This window comes from Cydia strobilella, chromosome 15, assembly GCF_947568885.1.
Source record: "Cydia strobilella chromosome 15, ilCydStro3.1, whole genome shotgun sequence".
In the NCBI taxonomy this organism is placed as follows: Eukaryota; Metazoa; Arthropoda; class Insecta; order Lepidoptera; family Tortricidae; genus Cydia; species Cydia strobilella.
This window is the reverse complement of record NC_086055.1, coordinates 12,691,739-12,713,713: the sequence shown is the minus strand read 5'-3', so window position 1 is coordinate 12,713,713 and position 21,975 is coordinate 12,691,739. Positions and strand designations below refer to the sequence as shown.

The window sequence follows — 21,975 nt, the reverse complement described above, 5'->3', positions numbered from 1 at the left end:
CAACTTATAAATAGCTAACTTAAAGTAATTATTTACAAATAACGCAATAAGCAAGCACTTATGATAATGTTTGACAATAAACAAATAAAATGAACCTTAATACATTCCTATAAAGTGTATTATCGTGTGTTATACGAAATAGTCGTGGCGGTAAAAAGGTATAGATAACTATTATAGTTGCCCACTGCCCGAGTTTTGATTACAGCGCGCATTGTGCACACTATCAGTCTGTGCCAGAACAGATTTGAGTGCTGAGACACAGTACCAAAATAATAAATGTAAAGTAAATATTACTTATTTCCACTACGTATAGTCGTTCTAGTCAGAATACTCAGAATAAACATAACAAGTGCGAGTCGGATTCGCCCACCGAGGGTTCCGTACTTTTTAGTATTTGTTGTTATAGCGGCAACAGAAATACTGCTGAAAATTTCAACTGTCTAGCTACGGTTCATGAGATACAGCCTGGTGACAGACAGAGGAGTATAATATTATATAGAGTCCCGTTTTTACCCTTTGGGTACGGAACCCTAAAAATGCTCTTTTCAATTCCCACACAAAGTTCAAGGAAGCGATATTATGTTTCCCAGATCAGACCCCGAATCCACGGATTTCGTATTTATAACAACAAGGACGCTAGCCGAGATTCTAAGGCAAAGGAAGTAAATCTGGATTAACAGATTATTAATTTACTTTTCAATCGATATGTTTGATCAATATGGGCTCTCAATATTATTTTCATAAAATAATCATAGTCCTTGATTACATGTACTTTCTAGTAACACTGAGTGTTTTGTTCAACAGCAAGATATCTTTATTAGGTAGTATGTATTTAGTTTACCCTAATATAATTTCATCTTGAGATCAGTAAGGCACTGACCAAGTAATTGAAGATCATTTAACCCTTAAAAGCATGGCGTAACCTATATAGTCAACACAACAAAAAAAAATAGAACAAATCAATTGTCTTTGGATATGATTGCCGGAAATTTAAACAAGCCACAAGTGCTTATTTGGCATAATGGCGGCAATTTTGTAAACAGTTGATAGTCTAAAGTTTAGCAAGTGCATTTGGCAAGCTTTAAACATATCTTTAGGACAAATATATGCATTAAAGGGTTAAACAGTATAAGCACCATATTTGTTCAGTTATATTTCTTACATCAGTTTCATCATTGAAATTGTTTGTTTCATCTTAATTTTGTTCGAGAAAACTATCAAAAATATTGAGCATTTCAAGGTTTACGTTTACTTTACCAACTACACATACATATTCAAATCCAGAATCCATAGAAACGAAAAGGTACATACACTTACAAAATATTGTAACAATCCAATAAAACTTCAGACGATAAGTTTTAAAAACATTTTTCACTGCAATGCACAATGATTCGGGTCGCTACGCCATAGGGCTTGAAAGGTTAAAGTATTCGAATATGATTCGGCATTTCGGAAAACAATGAAACTACATTATAGATATAGTCCCTTGAGAAATCCTACATATTTGAAGATAACCCGTTACAAAACCGCATATGGAGAAGACCCGGCATAGCGCATTGACGCTATATCGCATCATGTGCAGTGAAAAGGTTAATAACATCACGACATTACATGTATCTTCTAACACAGTACCGGAGACTTAAATATTACATTTGACAAAATATTAAAAGAAAACAGATTAGAATATTCATTGTAAAAGAGTTGCCAAATCCTTAAGGCGTTTAAAATCACTGCTTAGTTAAATCTAAAGCGAGGTTTAGACTAGCAAGAACTTGCATGCAATTTTCATTACATTGCGGTATCTGATCAAACTTTTGAATGCAGTTTACCTTAGTAGTCAGCAATGTTACGTAAATTGCATGCAAATTCTTGCTAGTCTAAACCTCGCTTAAAGGCTCCGATAGCCAATGCGAGAACTTGCATGCGAGTTATGTTTGCATTCCGAAATACCTACGGCCAAAAAGTGTAACGTCATTAGACAATAATGCCAACATAACCTTAAATCATAGACATAGTAGTTAAAGAGTTAAAGTAGTTAAAGACATATTCATGTATTGACAGTTTCATATATGGCAGCATAATCCTTTTTCTCTTTCACTCTTATAAATTTCGGTATTTCGCCATCGCCACCTTGTTTTGATGCTATAACCCGACCATGAAAAAATGCCCGGTCGGCGATAAAGACAAAGCATGGCACTATTTTCTCTTTCCTCTTATAGGAATCGCAATAAGACTTTCTCTATCAAAGAGTGTCAGGCCCTTGTTGTAACTAGTGCGAGTGAGGGTGGTATTGCATCTGTCCAATTTGCATTGCGTCTCACTCTGTCATTAAGCAAAATGTGAGACGCAAATACAATAAGATATTGGACAGATGGAATTCCATCCTGAGCCACAGTCGGACTGTTTTCTCTAGTTTACTATAACCTGGCTTGCTCGGTGATAAGCGTAAAATTTCTATTTAAATTCGTGGGGACAATCTATTTAACCGTTCGATTAAATACCACAATGTTCTTGCACTGTCTAAATGAGCCTTAATACTGTGCAGGGTTTGATAAAAAGTATTTTACAATTGATATTTACAAATTCACCCAACAGTTATAGACGAATACTTACAATTAGTTGTGATTTAATTATTTTACACATATTTTAAAGCACTTTGAATGTGTGGAAATGCAATAAACAAACTTTAAGCCTTTATAAGGCAGAGGGAATATATTTCCCACCTGATTTTGAACTTTATTTCAAAGTGATAGGGTTCAATTTTGCTTTACAAAGGGTTAAGCGAGTGTTTTAACAACAATATATTTACAAACAATATAGTTTCGATGGGCGACTGACAAAAAATTTAACTGACGTCGATAAAAAGGTTCAAAAGTAAGGGTCATTTGGCATGATTTTGATGTGCAATTTATATAATTTATAGAAATACATCCAACAGGCACGATTTAATTTACATGTCGCTCAAAGTACCATTTATTCAACACAGTAAGTTTACCAATCGTAAACCTTATTATAAATACGTAAGATAAGAAGGTACAGTTTCGACTATAATTCCTTTTTTTACGCATTATTTAATAAAACAAGTGTAAATATTAGTACTACATCTGTTCGGAACACGACCATTCAATTTACAAATTGATCAATAATAACAATTCCGAGTATGCCATTCTGCAACGCCATAGGCAAAGGAATAAGATGTACCAAGTAAAGTAATTTCGCTTTTGCTATTACTTACTTCATTGTCAAACGTATACCGCAAAATACACGATGATATGCAGCGCCATACAGTTCAGCCGCCAAAACTAGGCTTACAATGTATTGCTCTACTTTGCACGTCTCTTTATATCCTTGTCTATGACAAGGCTAAAGCACCAGTACTTTCCAAAATACTTCTTCCTCGCGTTATCCCGACATTTCCGACGTCTCATGGGAGCCTGGGCTGGGGTCCGCTTGACAACTAATCCCAAGAATTGACGTAGACACGTTTTTACGAAAGCGACTGCCACCTGACCTTCCAACCCAGAGGGGAAACTAGGCTTTATTGGGATTAGTCCGGTTTCCTCACGGTGTTTTCCTACACCGATAAACAACTGGTAAATATCAAATGATATTTCGTACATAAGTTCCGAAAAACTGGTACGAGCCAGGGTTTGTATCCGCGACCTCCGGATTGAAAGTCGCACGCTCTTACCGCTAGGCCACCAGCGCTTTTTTAGTACTTTTCAAAATAGCACTGAAATATCTATGTCATGATATTTCGGCATTTAGTTTTTTAAACATTCGATTGCATTGCATCCGACATTTATTTATTTATTTACACGAGTACAGGACTCAATTTTACCTATATAGAGTACAAGTTACAAACCGGAAACAGCTCGTAAAAAGTGGACGCAACTTTAAATAAGCGCTCGCGTCTTTCAATTAAATTAGTATGCGAGCACCAATGTGTGGTAATCTCGTCTTTAAATCCATCTACTTGTAGTAAATGATGTTTTAAGCTGGCACTACACCGTGTCGAGGCAGGTGCCGCAGCAGCGTCATCAGCGGCGGTCGGGCGGCGCGCTCTCCACGTCTAACAGTTGCTTTATCCGTTCCACGCAGAGCTTGGAACCCTCGTTCGCTTCTTTGGCCATCTGTAGGAAAAATAATGGAGTTGAAATAAACTAACTATATTATTTTCACCTCAGCAGCTCGAACAAGCCTACTTTCGTCACTCCCTGGAGTGAGGAAAGTGCGACTTTCCTCACTCCAGGGAGTGAAACAAAGTAGCTTTTAATTTAGTGAAGGCCATAAACTGCCACTTCATACTTCTATTACTTTTTTTTCTACGATATATGAGAAGGCCATTGTACTAAGAACTTACTAAAGCAAAGTTAAGGAAGCCATGTGGCAACCCCTCGAGCACGTCGATGCCGACCACGTTGCCGAGCCGCTTCAGCTTCTTGGCGAACATCACACAGTCGTCCAGACACGGGTCCAAATGCACCGTCTGAAATATTATAAGGAATTTTGAGATTTTTATAATATTGAGGGTATTTAACTACCCTCAATACTACTAACCACCACCACCACCACCATCACCACTTATTTAACTACTAGTTAAATCAGTTTCTTTTTCGAACTGTCAAAGCGATTTTGCTACTATGGAATAAGGAATATTACGCGAAACTCTGGGGGCGCCACTAGGCCACTACCACAATCTGAGGGTCTATCGCGAAACAAGAAAATCGAAATTTCGTTATCTGTCACTATTGCATATTCGAGCGATAAAGAGGCAGCTAGTGAAATTTCGGATTCGTGTTTCCCGGTTGGTCCTCTGTAAACAAACCGCCTGGTATGGATGGTATAGAAAGGATGCCAACTTATGGCAGAATTGTTGTAAAAGTGACCGCGTTAAGCTTTAAATAATAGTTCCTAATCTCTCCGGAGGCGCTAGTTAGGCTCTGGGACATGAGTATAACATGAACCATATAAGGCAACAAATAACCCGACCAAATTACGTAGGTTGATTTGGTAGTATTTCGGTGTATGGTGGCGCCGCCTAATTACTGTTTTTTGATGGACACTTTTCATACATAGAGATTTGGCTCCTTTATACAGTCTCCATGGTTTTGATGCATCAATGTCATATTTTATTATCTCTGAAAACTTCTCAAAAACCTGTTGAAGGTACAGTATGTATAAGTTACTCTATGGTTTACTAAAAAGGCTAGTGCTGCACTCAGATCAAATTTATAACCTGTTATTTTAATCAGAATAAACCTCAAGGAGTAATTCTAACAGAGATATAGTATATACAAGTAGTTATAGACGCGCCACCGAGCGACCGGGGGTAAGAGAAAAAATAATCATATAAAATTTGGGCAGCATAGGATTTTTCGTTTTTCACTTATAAATTTCGGTATTTCGCCATCGCCTCCTACCTATGATGCCACCCGACCGGGTGGCGTCATGCCTATGATGCCACCCGGTCGGTGACAAACAAGGACAAATCATGGCACTATTTTCTCTTTCCTCTTCTAGGAATCGCAATAAGACTATCTTTCTCTATCAAAGAGTGTCAGGCCCTTGAATTCTAATTACTAACCGACATTGACGGCTCCATAATAAATCCAGATCAAATTCATAACCTGTTATTACAATAACAATAAGCCTCAAGGATTAAGTACAAACCAATATCCTGCAGGGCGGGAACCTGCTGAGCAACTTGTCGTCGGCCCAGTACGGAGACAGGAGAGGGTCACGAGGCACAGAGAATATGAACTCGTCGGAAGGACTGCGGGCGATTAGGGCGTCTAGGTTCGAACGCACTGCTAACCTAAAAATGTTATTATGATAAGATTGATAAGTAAGTATACGTCATGATCAGAGCCCGGAATTCTCGTAGCATTTTTGAGCTGTCATAGGGACTTCTCATTTAACGACTTCTGATTATACATATGTATTTTATTTTATTACAAAAAGGCAAAAATTTGACCGCAATCTCACCTGATGGTAAGTGCCGATGCAGTCTAGGGTGGATCATGCTTACCTAAAAGATGTCTATTCACTCTCGACATAAAAAAATCCAAGTTATAGTGGACTGGGAATAGATAAATACAGAATACAATATGTAAAATATGATTACGAGTAGAAGTAAACAACATGCAGTCTTATACTAGACTTATATTGACCGGGATATAGACCGTGATTACCTTTTGTATTATTTGTGAGCTCCCGATATTTCGACGCAGTTACATGCATCATGTTCACGGGTGACCCGCTATCTTCAGTCACCCGTGAACATGATGCATGTAACTGCGTCGAAATATCGGGAGCTCACAAATAATACAAAAGGTAATCACGGTCTATATCCCGGTCAATATAAGTCTAGTGAAACTAACCGTGAATCATTCAAAACTCTAATGCAGTCTTATAATTTATAAAAAACGATAAAATATTATTATTTAAATTTCTATTTATAATTTCCTAAAAGTTGGTATCCAAAGGTTATCTCGAAGAGATCGCTCATTCGCGATAAGACTGCATGTTGTTTACTTCTACTCGTAATCATATTTTACATATTGTATTCTGTATTTATCGATATACATATGTATAATCGGAAGTCGATAAACGAGAAGTCCCTATGACAGCTCAAAAATGCTACGAGAATTCCGGGCTCTGGTCATGATTCATGATTCGAATACTGGCAATGAGTTCTGCGGAACTTATGTTTACTGAGCAGTAGAAGTAACTACTTAATTATATTATTGTATATCACAAAGGCGAACACCCCTCTCTATAACCCTAATGTTTATAAAGTTAAAAACTATTCTCATTTAATTATTTCATTGCACCTTCGTGAAACTAAACAATTTTAGTGTGTTTATTAAGCCTTAGCCAAATTCTTCGAAAATTAACAAGTTTAACAAGTTTCACCAAACCCGAAATCCATACTAATATTATAAATGCGAAAGTCTGTCTGACTGTCTGTGTGTTCCCTCTTCACGCTTAAACCGCTAAATCGATTTAGATGAAATCCATACTAATATTATAAATGCGAAAGTCTGTCTGTCTTTCTTTCTGTCTGTGTGTTCCCTCTTCACGCTTAAAACCGCTGAATCGATTTAGATTAAATTTGGCATAGAGATAGGTTGAGTCCCTGAGAAGTACATAGGATAGTTAACGAAGTGCCTGCTAATTTGTGTGCATAATATGCTCAAATTTAGATTGCTATGAGATTTTTTCTAGGCGCTATTCTTACTCTAGCTGCGGTTACTAAGTCCACACAGACGAAGTCGCGGGCAAAAGCTAGTAAATAAATAAATGCCTGTCACATAGCATAGACATCGATATTTGTGACGTTCTTAATGAAAAGGTACCACATTGTCGATTTCCATAAGGATGTTCTGACAGGTTATTTTTATAAAGATATAGGCAAATTTCGTCATTATGGTAAGCGACAAAGTGGTACCTTTTGATTAAGACATTTGTTGAGCCGAAATTTATAAAACAGCTTGTTTTTCGAGATTTTGAGCTTGGTTTCATTTTGTTTTTGATGGCATGACACATGCTGATATGACGTGTTGACGAGAAGTGAACACGTTGGCCGTGTGTATTAATGTAAATGCAACAAATGTAATGACTCACTCTTCCTGTGTTGTCCTGGAGATGTTGTTAGAGCCTGTGATGTACGCTAGCCGAGACGACATGGCACCCATTATACCCGTTGCAGCTTCGCTGATCCTGAAAGTAATAATTTAATTATATTAAAAAGTAAAAGTAACACAGTAACATATCTAAAAAGATACAAAGAGGTCTTTTTACAGTTACCTAATACTCGTAGAAAAACAGTGAAATCGAGCCATGCTTTCATGATTTAATCAGTAAAAAACTTTAACCTGCAGAATTAAGATGTTGATATAAATTACAGTAAAAAATTCCTATATGTAGCAAAAGTGTAGATTTATACTAATATTATAAATGCGAAAGTCTGTCTGTCTGTCTTTCTGTCTGTGTGTTCCCTCTTTACGCTTAAACCGCTGAACCGATTTAGATGAAATTTGGCATAAAGATAGGTTGAGTCCCTGAGAAGGACATAGGATAGTTTTTATCCCGAAAATCATCCCTTAAGAAAGTAAAAAGCGGGGTGGAATTGAGATAATTAACGAAGTGCCTGCTAATTTGTGTGCATAATATGCTCAAATTTAGATTGCTATAAGAATTTTTCCAGGCGCTATTCTTACTCTAGTTGCGGTTACTAAGTCCACGGTCCACGCAGACGAAGTCGCGGGCAAACGCTACTATTCAAATATATTTTTATCCAAGAATAGTACCTAAAAGCTTTTTATTTGAAGTTTTCAGGCAAATGGTACCATACTGGCATGTCAGTCAATGGCAATTTCTAATCGCATCCAGGCGATACCTACTCCTTATTGGCCACCAATCTTTAGTTGGGAAACATTCAGTGCCTTGGTTTTACTGTAATGCTGTGTTACTTATTTGACTAATAAAATAAATTTATAAATTACAGATTTTTACTATTATAAATACAACTACCGAAAAACAACACAAATAAATTAACACGCGTTTATGTATCACTACGGTAGGCAGAGTCATTTTTGCCTTATCTAAGGTACCTAACTATTATTCTTTAAATCCATTTTGAATCCTATTGTAATTCCAATAGCGGTAATTCAGTTGTCTCGGCACATTGTCATATTTCCGATAAGGAATAAGCTCGAAAACTAAGCTATTGTAATATTTATCAAGATTTATTAAGAGCGGCGAGCAGCAAAACAATTACCATGATGTTACTAAGAAATTAGTTCGTGTTTTTAAATTTTATCGTAGCAGTACCATTATCCGAGACCGAACTCAGATGCCTTAGGTACTACATATTTACAGATTGACATCATAGAAATAGAATAGAAAAAGATTTAATTGGTATAAAAAAATATACATTAATCACAATGACAGCGAGGTAATTAATCACAATTACACCAAACCAAATAGGAACCCGCTCAGAATCAGCCGATTAGACACGACACTGGTTTTCAGGGCACCCACAATTAAAAATTTAAATGTTCTCTGGTTGTAAATTATAACTTAATTTTGATATTTTATGTTTTTAGTTAAGACCGATCTTGGTATATGGATGCGAAGCTTGGACGTTGACCCTGAAGGAGGAAAACGAGCTCTTGGTGGCAGAGAGGAAGATCTTTAGAAGGATCTTAGGCCCTAAAAGACGTGAGGATGGCTCTTGGAGAGTGAGGAGGAACTTGGAGGTGGAAGAACTGGTGAGCGAGCCCAACATTATCGGCGAAAGCAAGGTTGATCGGCTTCGCTGTCTCGGCTATGTGGATAGGGTGGGAGAGGATCGTGCGGCCAAGAGAGCTTATCTGGGGCGACCAACTAGGAGACGTCCGGTCGGAAGGCCTAGGTACCGATGGATCGATGAGGTCCAGAACGACCTGTGTGACATCCAAGCGGCTGAATGGCGTCGGATCGCACAGGACAGGAACGAATGGCGAAATCTAGTATCGGAGGCCAAGATCCACTTCGGGTCGCTGAGCTAGCGAAGTAAGTATGTAAGTATGTTTTTAGTTACGAATACTTTATTTTATTTATAAAATTTAATTGCTGATATGCTCTAATCCATTTTCTGTTGTTGTCATTGAATTGTAATGCAATTTTCAAACACAACGTAACATTGTTATACAAATAAATAGTACATACTTTAAATGAAATAAAACACAATGCCTTAAACCCCCTCTGTGCTATATAACTCAAGTAGTCGCTAGTTTATCCTATTCCCGAAACGAAATAAGCTTACATGATTTATATAATATCAAAATAACACGTTTGATTTTAGAAAATTAACACGATTGGATCATTACCGAAGGCGACTTATCTCTGCCTTATCTAAGGTAACCACTAATCCCTTAAATAAAATCTTTCATATGCTGCTGTTAAAAATGGCGCGTAAATGGTGGTTACAAGAAAAAGTTAAAAACATGTTGAAATAAGCAAGAAAATAAATAAATAGGTGCACTGATCAATATCTAAGCATAAATACATAGTATTGACCGCCACAGTCGGCTATAGCCGACAAAGGTTAAGTATAAATGAACCTTAATACATTCTAATAAAGTTTAAATTACGTGTTAAAATAGTCTTGCCGGTCAAAAGGTTTCATAAAGAGCTTTAAATGTGACGTTTTCAACCAAAAGATAGTGTTGTATATGGAAATAGCACCTTATTGACAACAGACAATAAGTACCGACAAGTACACAAACAACTTAACGTTATATGTGGCCTTCTCAATCGAAAGGTACCACTTTGTCCCTTACCATAATGACGAAATTTGCTTGTATCTTTATACAAATAACCTGTCAGAGCATCCTTATGGCAAGCTACAATGTGGTACCGTTTGATTGAGAACGTCACATATTATGATTGTATTTTTATTATGTATGTAGTTGGATATTCACAAATCATTAAAAAAAGTGCTGCTTGAAAATCCTCATTCATTTAAAAGATTTACCATATCATGCACGACCAGATTTTTTCGTGTCCATACTTTATTATATTTTTTTAATATTTTGTGTTCTACGTTGTATCGATATACATATGTGTATCGGGACTCCCGATAAATGAGAACTCCCTATGACAGTTCAAAAATGCCACAATAATTCCGGTCTCTGTTGATTAGCATAATGAAAATGTTAAAATGACCATGTGTCAACATTGATTTGAAAACTTGGGGCGATTTTGTTTCAGCAACTACTTAAACATTAGAAAACATTTATTTTAATAATGTAAACAAACAATTTATTTAATTGTTAATACAACACTCAAAAGGTAATCCTTCCCTTTATCAATATCCCCATCTAACCCTTGCCGGGTGGACATAAAAGGCTTGACCCGTGCCAAATTTCGCCACTTGCATTCGAGCTCTGTTACGTATAACATCGCAGTGAATGCATCCGGTCCGGGGGTTGTTAGATAATTAAAAATAAAGTTTCAGTTTACGGTGAATAGTGAATGCCAAATTTTGTAATTATTTGTGCCGAATAAAATAGTTTACTTATAAAAAAATAATACTGCTTCTTCTATAAGGTACGTTTATACATATACATCAAGAATATATATTTTACCGAACTGAATGCGAATGCGAAGGTCTCCGTTTACTAAGACTCCGTTGTCCGTCTGTGTGTCTATCTGTCTGATAGACAGTTGAGTTTTCACAGATGATGTATTTCTGTTGTCGCTATAACAACAATTACTTAAAATAAAGTGGGGCTCCCATACAACGAACGTGATGATTTTTGCCGTTTTTTGCGTGATGGTACGGAACCCTTCGTGCGCGAGTCCAACTCGCACTTGGTCTGTTTTTTTAAAATGGTGGAGCCAAGGGGGTAGGTGAGGTCTACAGCTCAGTGCCACTAGTTATTATTTCATATTTTTATGTCATGTAATAGAGCCAGATTCATTTACAGAAATTTCTCTCGTAACTCTTAACTTGTTTATTGACGTTACATGTATAGATAAAACATAGGTATTTATAAAAAAATATTATTCACACATGGGATACCTTACTATTGGATCCAAGACTTACTGATTTTTGTTTCTCAGTACTATTATATACTTCCTTTAACATAAACACAAAAATACACATACAAATACATACTAGATCTGTTTTCCTTTTTTTTCAAAAGTGCATAGAAAAGAAGCATAATAATTAGTGATCGGCAAAGTCGGTGTCACACCGCGGGATTCCTAGTAGAAATCTTAATATGGACATGACTCAAATGCCGCGATCTTGTTCGAAAAAGTAATTTGAGTATTAGAATATTGAGTTTAATTTATTTATAAATAGCCTTTTAAACATTGAATAAACGCATAAATTGTATCATTATTCACTAAACATTTTGATACACTTTAAACGAGTATTGTTTAAATTTCCAGTACACATTATAAGTCATAACTCTTATTTTTTGCACCCGTGTTAAATATAGTGCTGTAAAGGGTTCGAAACGTCGGGATGTATTATAAATTCAATATACGCGATATAATCCGTTTTCATAGTTTTATTTTATGAATAACTATCGCGGTAACCGAAGACAATATTAAATATAGTGTTGTTTAAAATATACCTATCTAAAAGTGATAAATAACCCTTTACCTGGCTTGTCGAAGGTCACTGTTGGATTTTCTATTGTTTGCGTCGTGCAACGAGGGCATAGTTTAGTTGAAACTAGCGCGAAAGAGAAGGAAAACAGTGTCAATGTATTAGTTAATGCCATTCTTTTCTAGTTGAATGATAAGGATCTGGTTCAGAACCCATTTCTAGTGGAAAATATGTTTATTTACGTTCCTAATTCCTCAGACCATTAAGTTCGCACGTTGTGAGTTTATTGTAAAACCTTCACCGCTGTTCATTATTATACTGTAAATACTGTAATATAATTTTATTCCATTAACTTATTAAAATTAAAAATTAGTAATAGTAGGAATTACTACCTACAACACAAATCCCGGGATTCCCGCGGCATATCCGTATTAGCATAATGATTTTTTTTAATACCACGATGGTGGCAAACAAGCATACGGCCCGCCTGATGGTAAGCAGTCACCGTAGCCTATGGACGCCTGCAACACCAGATATTACATGCGCGTTGCCGACCCTTTAAAAACCTGTACACTCCTTTTTTGAAGAACGCCTTTGATTGAGGTCATTAACCCCGTGTGGCACCGACTTTGTCGATCACTGATAATAATTTACATTTTACTAATTTTCATTTCAGGACAGTTAAATAATATTACTATGGGTATTATGCCAGACCCGCTTAGTATGCTCCGGCAATACATTACCAGTAAAAAAGAAATAGTGGAACGCCAGAATTTAATAATTTTTGGGGAGTTTTTTTGGTCGAAGAATGTTAAAACTAACTACCTTATGTGGAGGTAAGCATACAATTGTAATTACATTTATAATATTCACAACACTGTGTTTAAAATAAATTATTTCACACCATGCATGAAATAAAGTTCCAGATAATTATTAGAAAAACATAGATAGCAGTTACTTTTAAACACAATTTATATTTAATCAATCGGATTTAAGTATAAAAAGTACTGTGACGTCGATGTATGATGTTGATGTTTCATATAAATTACATATTAGCAAATCGTTTTGGCAGTTCTAAAAAGTAACTGATTTGACTAGTAGGAGAATACCCTATTAAGGATGTGTTTTATTAAATACATAAGATTGATAATTGATTTTTATTTTTCTGTTTAGACCCAGCATGGACCCCAGAAAGGGTATCAAAGAATATTATACATTGGAAAGTCTTCTATATTTTATCAAAAACATACACCTTGTTCATGCCGTGTATGTCAGACTGGCAGCGGTAAGTCAGTTACATGTTTATTATACTAAACTACTTTACTATGTAACGTCAAAACGATTTTTACAAGTTGTAATGCATCCGCCTCTTTTAATATGAGTTTTTAGTGACTTAAAATCACAAAATGTGTAAAAAGATTATTATTATATTAAGAGCCCCCTGTCCACTACTGTGACAACTGCCAAGACCTACTCCCTCTTTTTCCACTCGTGTCGATTTGGTGCTTATTCTTCTAGAATGATGTTTGAGATTTTTACGTGTATATTTGATAATTATTTCGCTATAGTAAACTAGTCCATTATTTGTGCTATTAGGCTGAAAATATCCCCGCTGTGCGTCGTCCAGATCGTAAACAACTACTAGCTTACTTAACTGGAGAAATTTCGACTTGCGCTTCAATTGATAACAGTGCCCTCCTGGAAATTCCAACTCGGGTATTTATTAATTAAACATTTATTCTAACACTGTAGTAAATAGTCGTCACTAAGCTGAGAAAACATCGTCCTATAACTATAGTCTGTCAAGCCATTTTCGTCAGTAAAAAAAGCGGCAATTTTAAAAAATGTAGGCGCAAAGGTTTATCGTCCCATAGATAATTTGGATTTCGCGCCTTTTTCTAGTGACAAAATTGTTTGACCGGCTATATATACTGTTACTACATGTCTATGTCTCTCACTAGGGATAATTGTAGTTTAATGTACGATTTTTTTAAGTAATAGTGTAAAGCTCTTAAATGGTTACTATTTACTAACCGACTTTATAAAGTAGGAGTTTTTTGTTGTAGGTTAAGCGTACCCATGATAATGATTTCATCAGATCAGTGTCAAAAAAGCCACGTATTGAAGACGCCCAAGTGCAGGAGATTCGATTGCGACTGGCTACTCGACTTGAAGTCACTGAGGAAGATGTGACAATGGGAAATATTGAGTAAGTTATTTGTTTAATCATATACAGTCGTCCAGAGACGACAAAGGTATAAGTTTTTGTCAAAAATTTAATTTTTGATACAAGCTTTTATTGCTGACTGTACTTTTTCTTTCTACAGGCAACTAATACTCATCGAAACAATTCTAACTACCAGAATCACAATTAGGTTGCGCTGATTTATCACAGTTCCAACCTCCTGTCTCCATTATCAGATCAGCTCGATGGTACCATAATATTGCATTGCCACCCAACTTACATGTGTGCAAATTTTCAGCTTAATCGAAAACTGGGAAGCGAGTCAAAATTAACCTGCAAGATTTGACCGGTACAAACATAATTATAGTTGCATTTACATACGTACATTGCAAGTTAAATAAAAGCTTGTAAAAATGAACATTCATAAATTCTAATATAGTTTACTATTGCGTATTACAAAATAGTCGTGGCGGTCTAATTGTTCTTGGTCTAGGGTGTATAATTGTATATGGATATGTATAATGTCTAACTAATAACATGGTTTAATTTCAGATCTGAGGTGAATCAAGCACGTTTAGCCAATAACAGTCCCACAATTAAAAGAAACAAATACTCTGACAATAATGGTTTAGATTTCAAAGCGATTCTAGATCATGATATGAATCACCTTATCTAATGTAGGACCAGAACTACTGTACTACAAAGTAATGCAAAAGTAAGTGTTTTACTACTTGACGAAATTATATAATAGGTCTGTAATTCTCGCCTACTGTACAGTCAAGGGCATAAATATATATACATTCCCAAGTTTCAAAAATATGTGTACGCTCTTACACCTTAATAGACTAACTAACTTCATTTTCTTTTTTTTTTTTCATTTTGGCCAACCCGCAATCAAAAAAGGCGATGAAAATATATGAAATTGTTAACCTAGGTATTAAGCGTAGATAATAAGAGTTGATTTGTCTTGCTATGTTACAATAAGGGTGACATTTTCATTTGTGAAAAAACCCTTTTTCTAATAAACTAATAAAGATTTAAAAAAAACCTTAATAGACAGTAAAGTCGTGTTCACATATTTTTGGGCCATTTGTCTGGATCGATATTTTTGCCTTCGACTGTACCTAATCTAAGTGTAGTTTTAAATGTAATATCCTTATTTGTAATTGATCCATTAAAAGCTACTAATCATCTATCCATTAAAAGTTAATTATTTTTAATAATAACAATTTCTTTGCTTAATTACTATTTAAGAATAGAATAGAATAGAATATTTTTTATTCGTAAACACACAGACAATAGACATACATTTAAAGAACATAGTGAAAATAAAGTGTCACGAAATGGCCCCATCTCAGCATGCTGCTGGCGACTTCCAGCGCTGATCTTCCGATGAGACCATCAGGTGAGAATCACGGAAGGTTACAGACAAAAAGAAAGCAACATTAAAGAAAGAGACATAAAATATGGCGAAAAAAAAAATTACACACACAAACTAATACAAAAAGAGATACAATATGACGACATAAGAACTTGACATGAGTACATTAAGTAGACTAATTGAAATCATTTAGCTAATTGAAATCATCCAGTTTAGCATTTCCGGGTAATAAATTTATAAGAAATTGCTGTTTAACTAGATTAGGCTAATCCTTCTATTTGAACAGGGCTCATTAACGCAAATCACATAATATTGATTTAAACTAATACGATTTTCACTCATAATTTTAAACTAACGCGGGATTTAATCGCGTAAAAACTTACGTTTACATTGTTAACATATGTGATTTTAGAGATACTTTATAATTTGTATTATTTACAGACATTTTACGGGGTTATTATGAGTCTTTTCCAACCGAAACAAGAAAGCTACGAAACGTGTGAAGTGGTTAAATCGATGCGGAGACCACAGCCATACAGTCGATATGATCAGGAGAAATTTATTACGAAGAATGGTAAGTCCTTTGGATTGTATTTGTATAAAAAAAAACCGGCCAAGTGCGAGTCCGACTCGCGCACCGAGGGTTCCGTACTAAACATAACTACGCTATAACAACAATTGTTGTTATAGCGGCAACAGAAATACATCATCTGTGAAAATTTCAACTGTCTAGCTATCACGGTTCATGAGATACAGCCCGGTGACAGACAGACGGACAGCGGAGTTTTAGTAATAGGGTTCCGTTTTTACCCTTTGGGTACGGAACCCTAAAAACTGGCACTAAAATCGACGATCGCGTTTAGCGTGGTACGATGTGAATTTTCGTGAGACAAATTCCTAAATGTATCAAGTAAAATCTATTCCTACGCCATTTTCTTTAATTCTACACTTTGTAATGCGGTTTGTTTATTAATGTTTTTCTTGTTTCCAGAAATGGAGGGTTTCAAAATCGAGACAATGGGTACCTATCAAGGCATGATGTTGAAGTCTGTAGTTGAAGGGCAGAATACCTTCGCAAACACCTCAAAGGTTTCTAGTCGGCTTTTACCGGTACCACGTAAGTATTTTTAACTATGTTATTATATTTTATCTTGCGCCTCTACTGTTTTAACATGATATGTTAGTTACGCTATAGTAGACCTATCACGCATACGCGGACGTATCACTTCAAACTGTAATATGTAATTTGGCGCTCAAATGCGCCATTCGACGACCGGTCTGGCCTAGTGGGTAGTGACCCTGCCTGTGAAGCCGATGGTCCTGGGTTCGAATCCCGGTAAGGTCATTTATTTGTGTGATGACCACATGCAGATATTTGTTCCTGAGTCATGGATGTTTTCTATGTATTTAAGTATTTGTATAAAGGGGCCCACTGACTATCAGTCCGCCGGACGATATCGGCCTGTCAGTTGTTCGGAACTGTCAAATTTTAGTTCTAACTGACAGGCCGATATCGTCCGGCGGACTGATAGTCAGTGGGCCCCTTAAGTATTATATATATCGTTGTCTGAGTACCCACAACACAAGCCTTCTTGAGCTTACCGTGGGACTTAGCCAATTTGTGTAAGAATGTCCCTATAATATTTATTTATTTATTTTTTTATTTATTCGCGAACTATTTGCGAAAGAAACTCTAACTGTTAGTGTGCTTTTCGTAGCACGATGTGTAGTGTATAGAATGTTGAGGAATAAAAACTATACGAATTCAAAAATCTAAGAGTTAGACCAAGGTAAGTCTGCAACGATTTTGATAGCGCACGCAGTGCGTTATTTTGTACGTCAAACTTCTATGAAATTGTGACGTATTGACACTTGCACTGCGTGTACTGTCGAAATCGTTGCAAAACACTGATTTAAACTTTCACGATTTTTACTCATTATTATTTACAACGACGGGACTTAATCGCGTAAAATAAGTCGGACGTCGGAGGTGGGTTTAATACTTATTTTACGCGATTAAGTCCCGTCGTTGTAAATAATAATGAAATCGTTGCAGATTTACCTTGGACATAACTCTAACAAGTATGTATTGTTGATAGGAACGCCAGTGAGGTCAGAGTCCTCACGCACTCCCATAATCATTATACCGGCCGCACCAACCTCGCTCATATCGTTGTACAACGTCAAAGACCTGTTGCAAGATCACAAGTGAGTACCTACACACAAACTGAGTACAAGTCATAACAGGAATTTCTTCCCAATTGAGAATTTAGACTCTGACCACGCTAACTTTGCACTAACTTGATGGTAACAATACATACATATCCCATAGAGGTGTCATACTTGACGTAGTACTTAGCAGGAAACTTGACGTGGTCCTACTCTATCTAATTACAGCTAAGATGCTGCCTGGGAGCTGATGGTCCCGGGTTCGAATCCCGGTAAGGGCGTTTATTTGTGTGATGAACATGGATATTTGTTCCTGAGTCATAGGTGTTTTCTATGTATATAAGTATATATTTATCTATTTAAGTATGTATATCGTCGCCTAGTGCCTATAGTACAAGCTTTGCTTAGTTTGGGGTTAGGTCGATCTGTGTAAGATTGTCCCCAAATTATTATTCACAACGACGGGACTTAATCGCGTAAAATAAGTTTTAAATTTAGTTGTTATTTAGTTTTAAGTCCCGTCGTTGTGAATAATAATGAGTAAAAATTGTGAAAGTTTAAATCAGTGGATTGTCCCCAAATATTTATTTATTATTTAAGATTAATGTTCCTCAATTTAATTGGTTCAATTATTTAGTTACTTATATCGTTAACTGTTTTTTTAACCAGATTCGTCTCAGTGCAGCAAAAGAAAGCCGAAGGCGCTATCCGCGAAAACGAAGTGCTTATTCACAGAAGAAAAGGCGGTGGAAATATTTCCGCGACCAACTGGGATACTACGGTAAATACCTTTTGTTGGAGTTTTTTTTATTCCTAAACGGCATTTAACACATTCACTGTTTTGTTTTTAACTGGTGGCCTACCGCGAAACGCGAAAATCTAAATTTCGTTATCTAGGCCTCTCTATCGATCGAATAGGCAAGTGATAGAGAGGCAGAAACCGAACTTTCGATTTTCTTGTTTCGCGGTATGCCCTGTGATTGTGCTAGTGACGCGCTCTACGCTGAGTTTTAGTTTTGCGTAATATTCCTTATAACCAAGTTTAGTTGTTAAAATATACTTTGTCAAAGGACTGTCTCATTTCAAACATATTAGACAGAGAGAATCATACTATCTTTGTCTTACAGTAGTACTACCCAAAAGAAAAGGATGAAGTTTTTTCGTTCTTATTTACTGACAATTTGGTTTGACCAACTATATGTATGGTTCAGGTGGCGTACCGCGTCGTGGACGACCCCCGCCGGCTGTCGGCCGGTGATTGGGACAACGTGGTGGCGGCCTTCGTGCTCGGGCCCGCTTGGCAGTTTAAAGGCTGGCCAAGGGAAGACAATCCAGTGGAAATCTTTGCCAACAGTGAGTAGCTTAGGTTGGAATTCTTACCTGCCGAATTTCTTTGTCCAATGTGCATTGCTTCTCATTCCCTCATTAAGCGAAATGTGAGACTCAAATACACCTTGGACCAAGATATTGGACAGATGGAATACCATCATCACCAACAAATGGCATCCCATATAACCATTCCGGTCGCAGAAATCATCAAAGTAGTAAATAAATGTCAGATATGTCGAAACGGTGTCGTAACAGCTACTACACTGCGACTTTGTTCAGTTTTGGTTACTTAGTGTGGTAACAGTGTGTACACAATGCGACCAGAATTGTTTCAGTAACTAAGTGTGGTCGCCGTGTATACACTTTTCGGTCACAAAGTGTCGATTTTTTTTTATACACTGCGTTCAGTTTGTGTTCCTTCGTATTTTCACGGAAACGTTTCGTATGGAAACGTTCGGTACAAAAAGTACTGAGGTTGACTGAAGTAGCACGACAAATACGAACGTTTCCGAGAAAATAGGAAGGAAAACAATTATGCACTACTAACAAATTATGCACAATTATGTACTATAAGGAGCGTGTGTAAACTGTCAATGTCAAGTAATTAATTCGAATTAGGTCACTAGGTGTAAGGCCCTTCAACGAGAACGATCCCTGAAGTTTTTTTCATATCTACATTATTAATATAACGTATGTTTTTACAGTTTGCGCATTCCACCTAAAGTTCGAAGAGATGAAACAAGACGTCCGCATATCGAAGTGGGCGGTGAACGTGTTAACTCTGAGCCGCACCAGGCGGCACTTAGACCGCGCTGTACTAGGACGTTTCTGGGAGACACTTGACAAGTAAGTCAGTAATAAGGGCTATCGTTTTTTTGCTCACCAGTTGGCGCCTCTGTTGATGGTGGTCCAAAAGACAACAACATCAACAGCTGTCAGTCATTGAAGTGACAAGTGACATTTGACATTTCGAACTATGGAAAAGACCACCATCTACACTAGCGCCCCTGGCGGCGAATTCATACGCGTTAGCCCTCATTGAGTCGCTTAACTTTAAACTCGGGTAAATCTATCTGTCAGTTTATACGATTTTGGAAAAAGTAATAGGGTAGATATTTGCTGAGAGGGTCGAATGGATTTAGCCGAGTTTGAAACCATACATCCCCTTGTAACTAGGAGGATATAACGGAGCCGCCACGTCTGTAATTTGCTGTACAAAAAAGTCTGCCAATTTTTGCGGAGGGGGGGACGTCAAATGTATACGTAACGTCAAAATAGCCATGTCAGATATACGTCAGTCCATACATTGTGTATGACCATTGGCCGACTATTTTCGACAGAGGGGAATGACTGTTAATGGCTACTCCGTTTGGTTATATCCTCCTAGCCTTATAACCATACATCAGGGTTTTTGGTGCGGGAATGTTTTACACAAGCCAAAAATAGGGACTGTAAAAACCGACACAATATTTTAACATTTCTAATCCCAATTAGAGCTTGCTACCTATATTTAATTTATAGTTTGGTAATTATTTATAATAAAGTTATAAATACACGAAATCATTCCCGCGCCAAAAACCCCGAATGTATGCTTGTAACACAAATACAACGTGCACGGTGTCAAATGATTAAGCTGCGGGCGCAGCATGGTTCCATTTTTATCGCCTGTCACTATGCCCGTCACTTTCGCACTTACATACTTGTTAGAACGTGACAGGCATGGTGACAAGCGATAAAAATGCGACCGTGCTAACCCCCCCTGGACATCATGCTTGTACTCGCTGTTCTAGCGATGTATATCGTTGCGTTATCACGTAATTTTTGGGAACCTCTGTGAACGTTGATTTTGAGAAGTCACACACTGTGAGGACATTTTGAGAAGTCACAATACACAGTGAGTGACTTCTTATGACTTTTTATACGTGACACTTGTTGAAATTTATTTATTTCGCGTCGCGTCGTCCAGTAAATACTAGGTACATACAATTATACATACAAAAAATATGTAATTACTGTTATTTTTCTATTTTTACAGGCACATGACGACGAATAAACCACATCTTAGATTTTAGTTAGCAGATTTCTAGCTTTATATAGTTTTCAAATTATTAATAATACTGTTAGGTATTATATTGAAATTATGACTGTTTTGTACAATGCCTCCGCGAAACGCTTTTACTTATACATTTTTATTGAAATAATAATTGTATTGAAAACATTTAGATCACTACGGTTTCACTCACTATTATTCGACATGTACACGGAGTGCACGAAGTAGAGCCGCCGCGGACACTCGTGCCTGAGGAAGGACTCTCGAAGAGTCCGAAACATATCGCCAAAAGCGACTAAAAATAATAGTGAGTGAAACCATAGTGATCTGAATATTTTGAAATATGTCTCACGATAGTTTAATTTCGAAAATTTTTTTTAGTATAAAGTTACCTAATATGTTGTATAGTCAGCGTCCAGGATATGTTTACGCTTTTGCATTTTGCTCCTTTGTAATAAGGTGAAAATTTAAACATATCTTTGGCGTTGACTGTACTATACACGAAATTTGACGACGCCTGCGTGCGAATACGTATTTATTTGTGAATTTAGATATAAGATTGACAAGATTGTTTGATTAAACTAATTATACGTTTTAAAAATGTGTTTTTAGGGTTCCGTACCTCAAAAGGAAAAAACGGAACCCTTATAGGATCACTCGTGCGTCTTGTCTGTCTGTCTGTCTGTCCGTCTGTCACAGCCTATTTTCTCCGAAACTACTGGACCAATTAAGTTGAAATTTGGTTTACA

At 36.7% G+C, this 21,975-nt stretch overlaps 2 protein-coding genes across 2 annotated transcripts in view; both read right to left on the bottom strand.

Moving 5' to 3' along the window:
• Positions 1-21,975, bottom strand: part of LOC134747590 (small ribosomal subunit protein eS19A) — a 469,695-nt gene that overhangs the window by 22,926 nt on the left and 424,794 nt on the right. The window lies entirely within an intron of this gene.
• The window catches only part of LOC134747595 (hormone-sensitive lipase), a 49,277-nt gene continuing 28,368 nt past the window's right edge, over positions 1,067-21,975 (bottom strand). Inside the window, exons 13-16 of the mRNA XM_063682190.1 lie at positions 7,630-7,725; positions 5,674-5,818; positions 4,364-4,489; positions 1,067-4,133 (exon numbers count right to left, since the gene is read on the bottom strand). Coding sequence (XP_063538260.1) covers positions 4,041-4,133; positions 4,364-4,489; positions 5,674-5,818; positions 7,630-7,725 — 460 coding nt within the window. The 3' untranslated portion in view covers positions 1,067-4,040. The remainder of the gene's footprint in view (positions 4,134-4,363; positions 4,490-5,673; positions 5,819-7,629; positions 7,726-21,975) is intronic.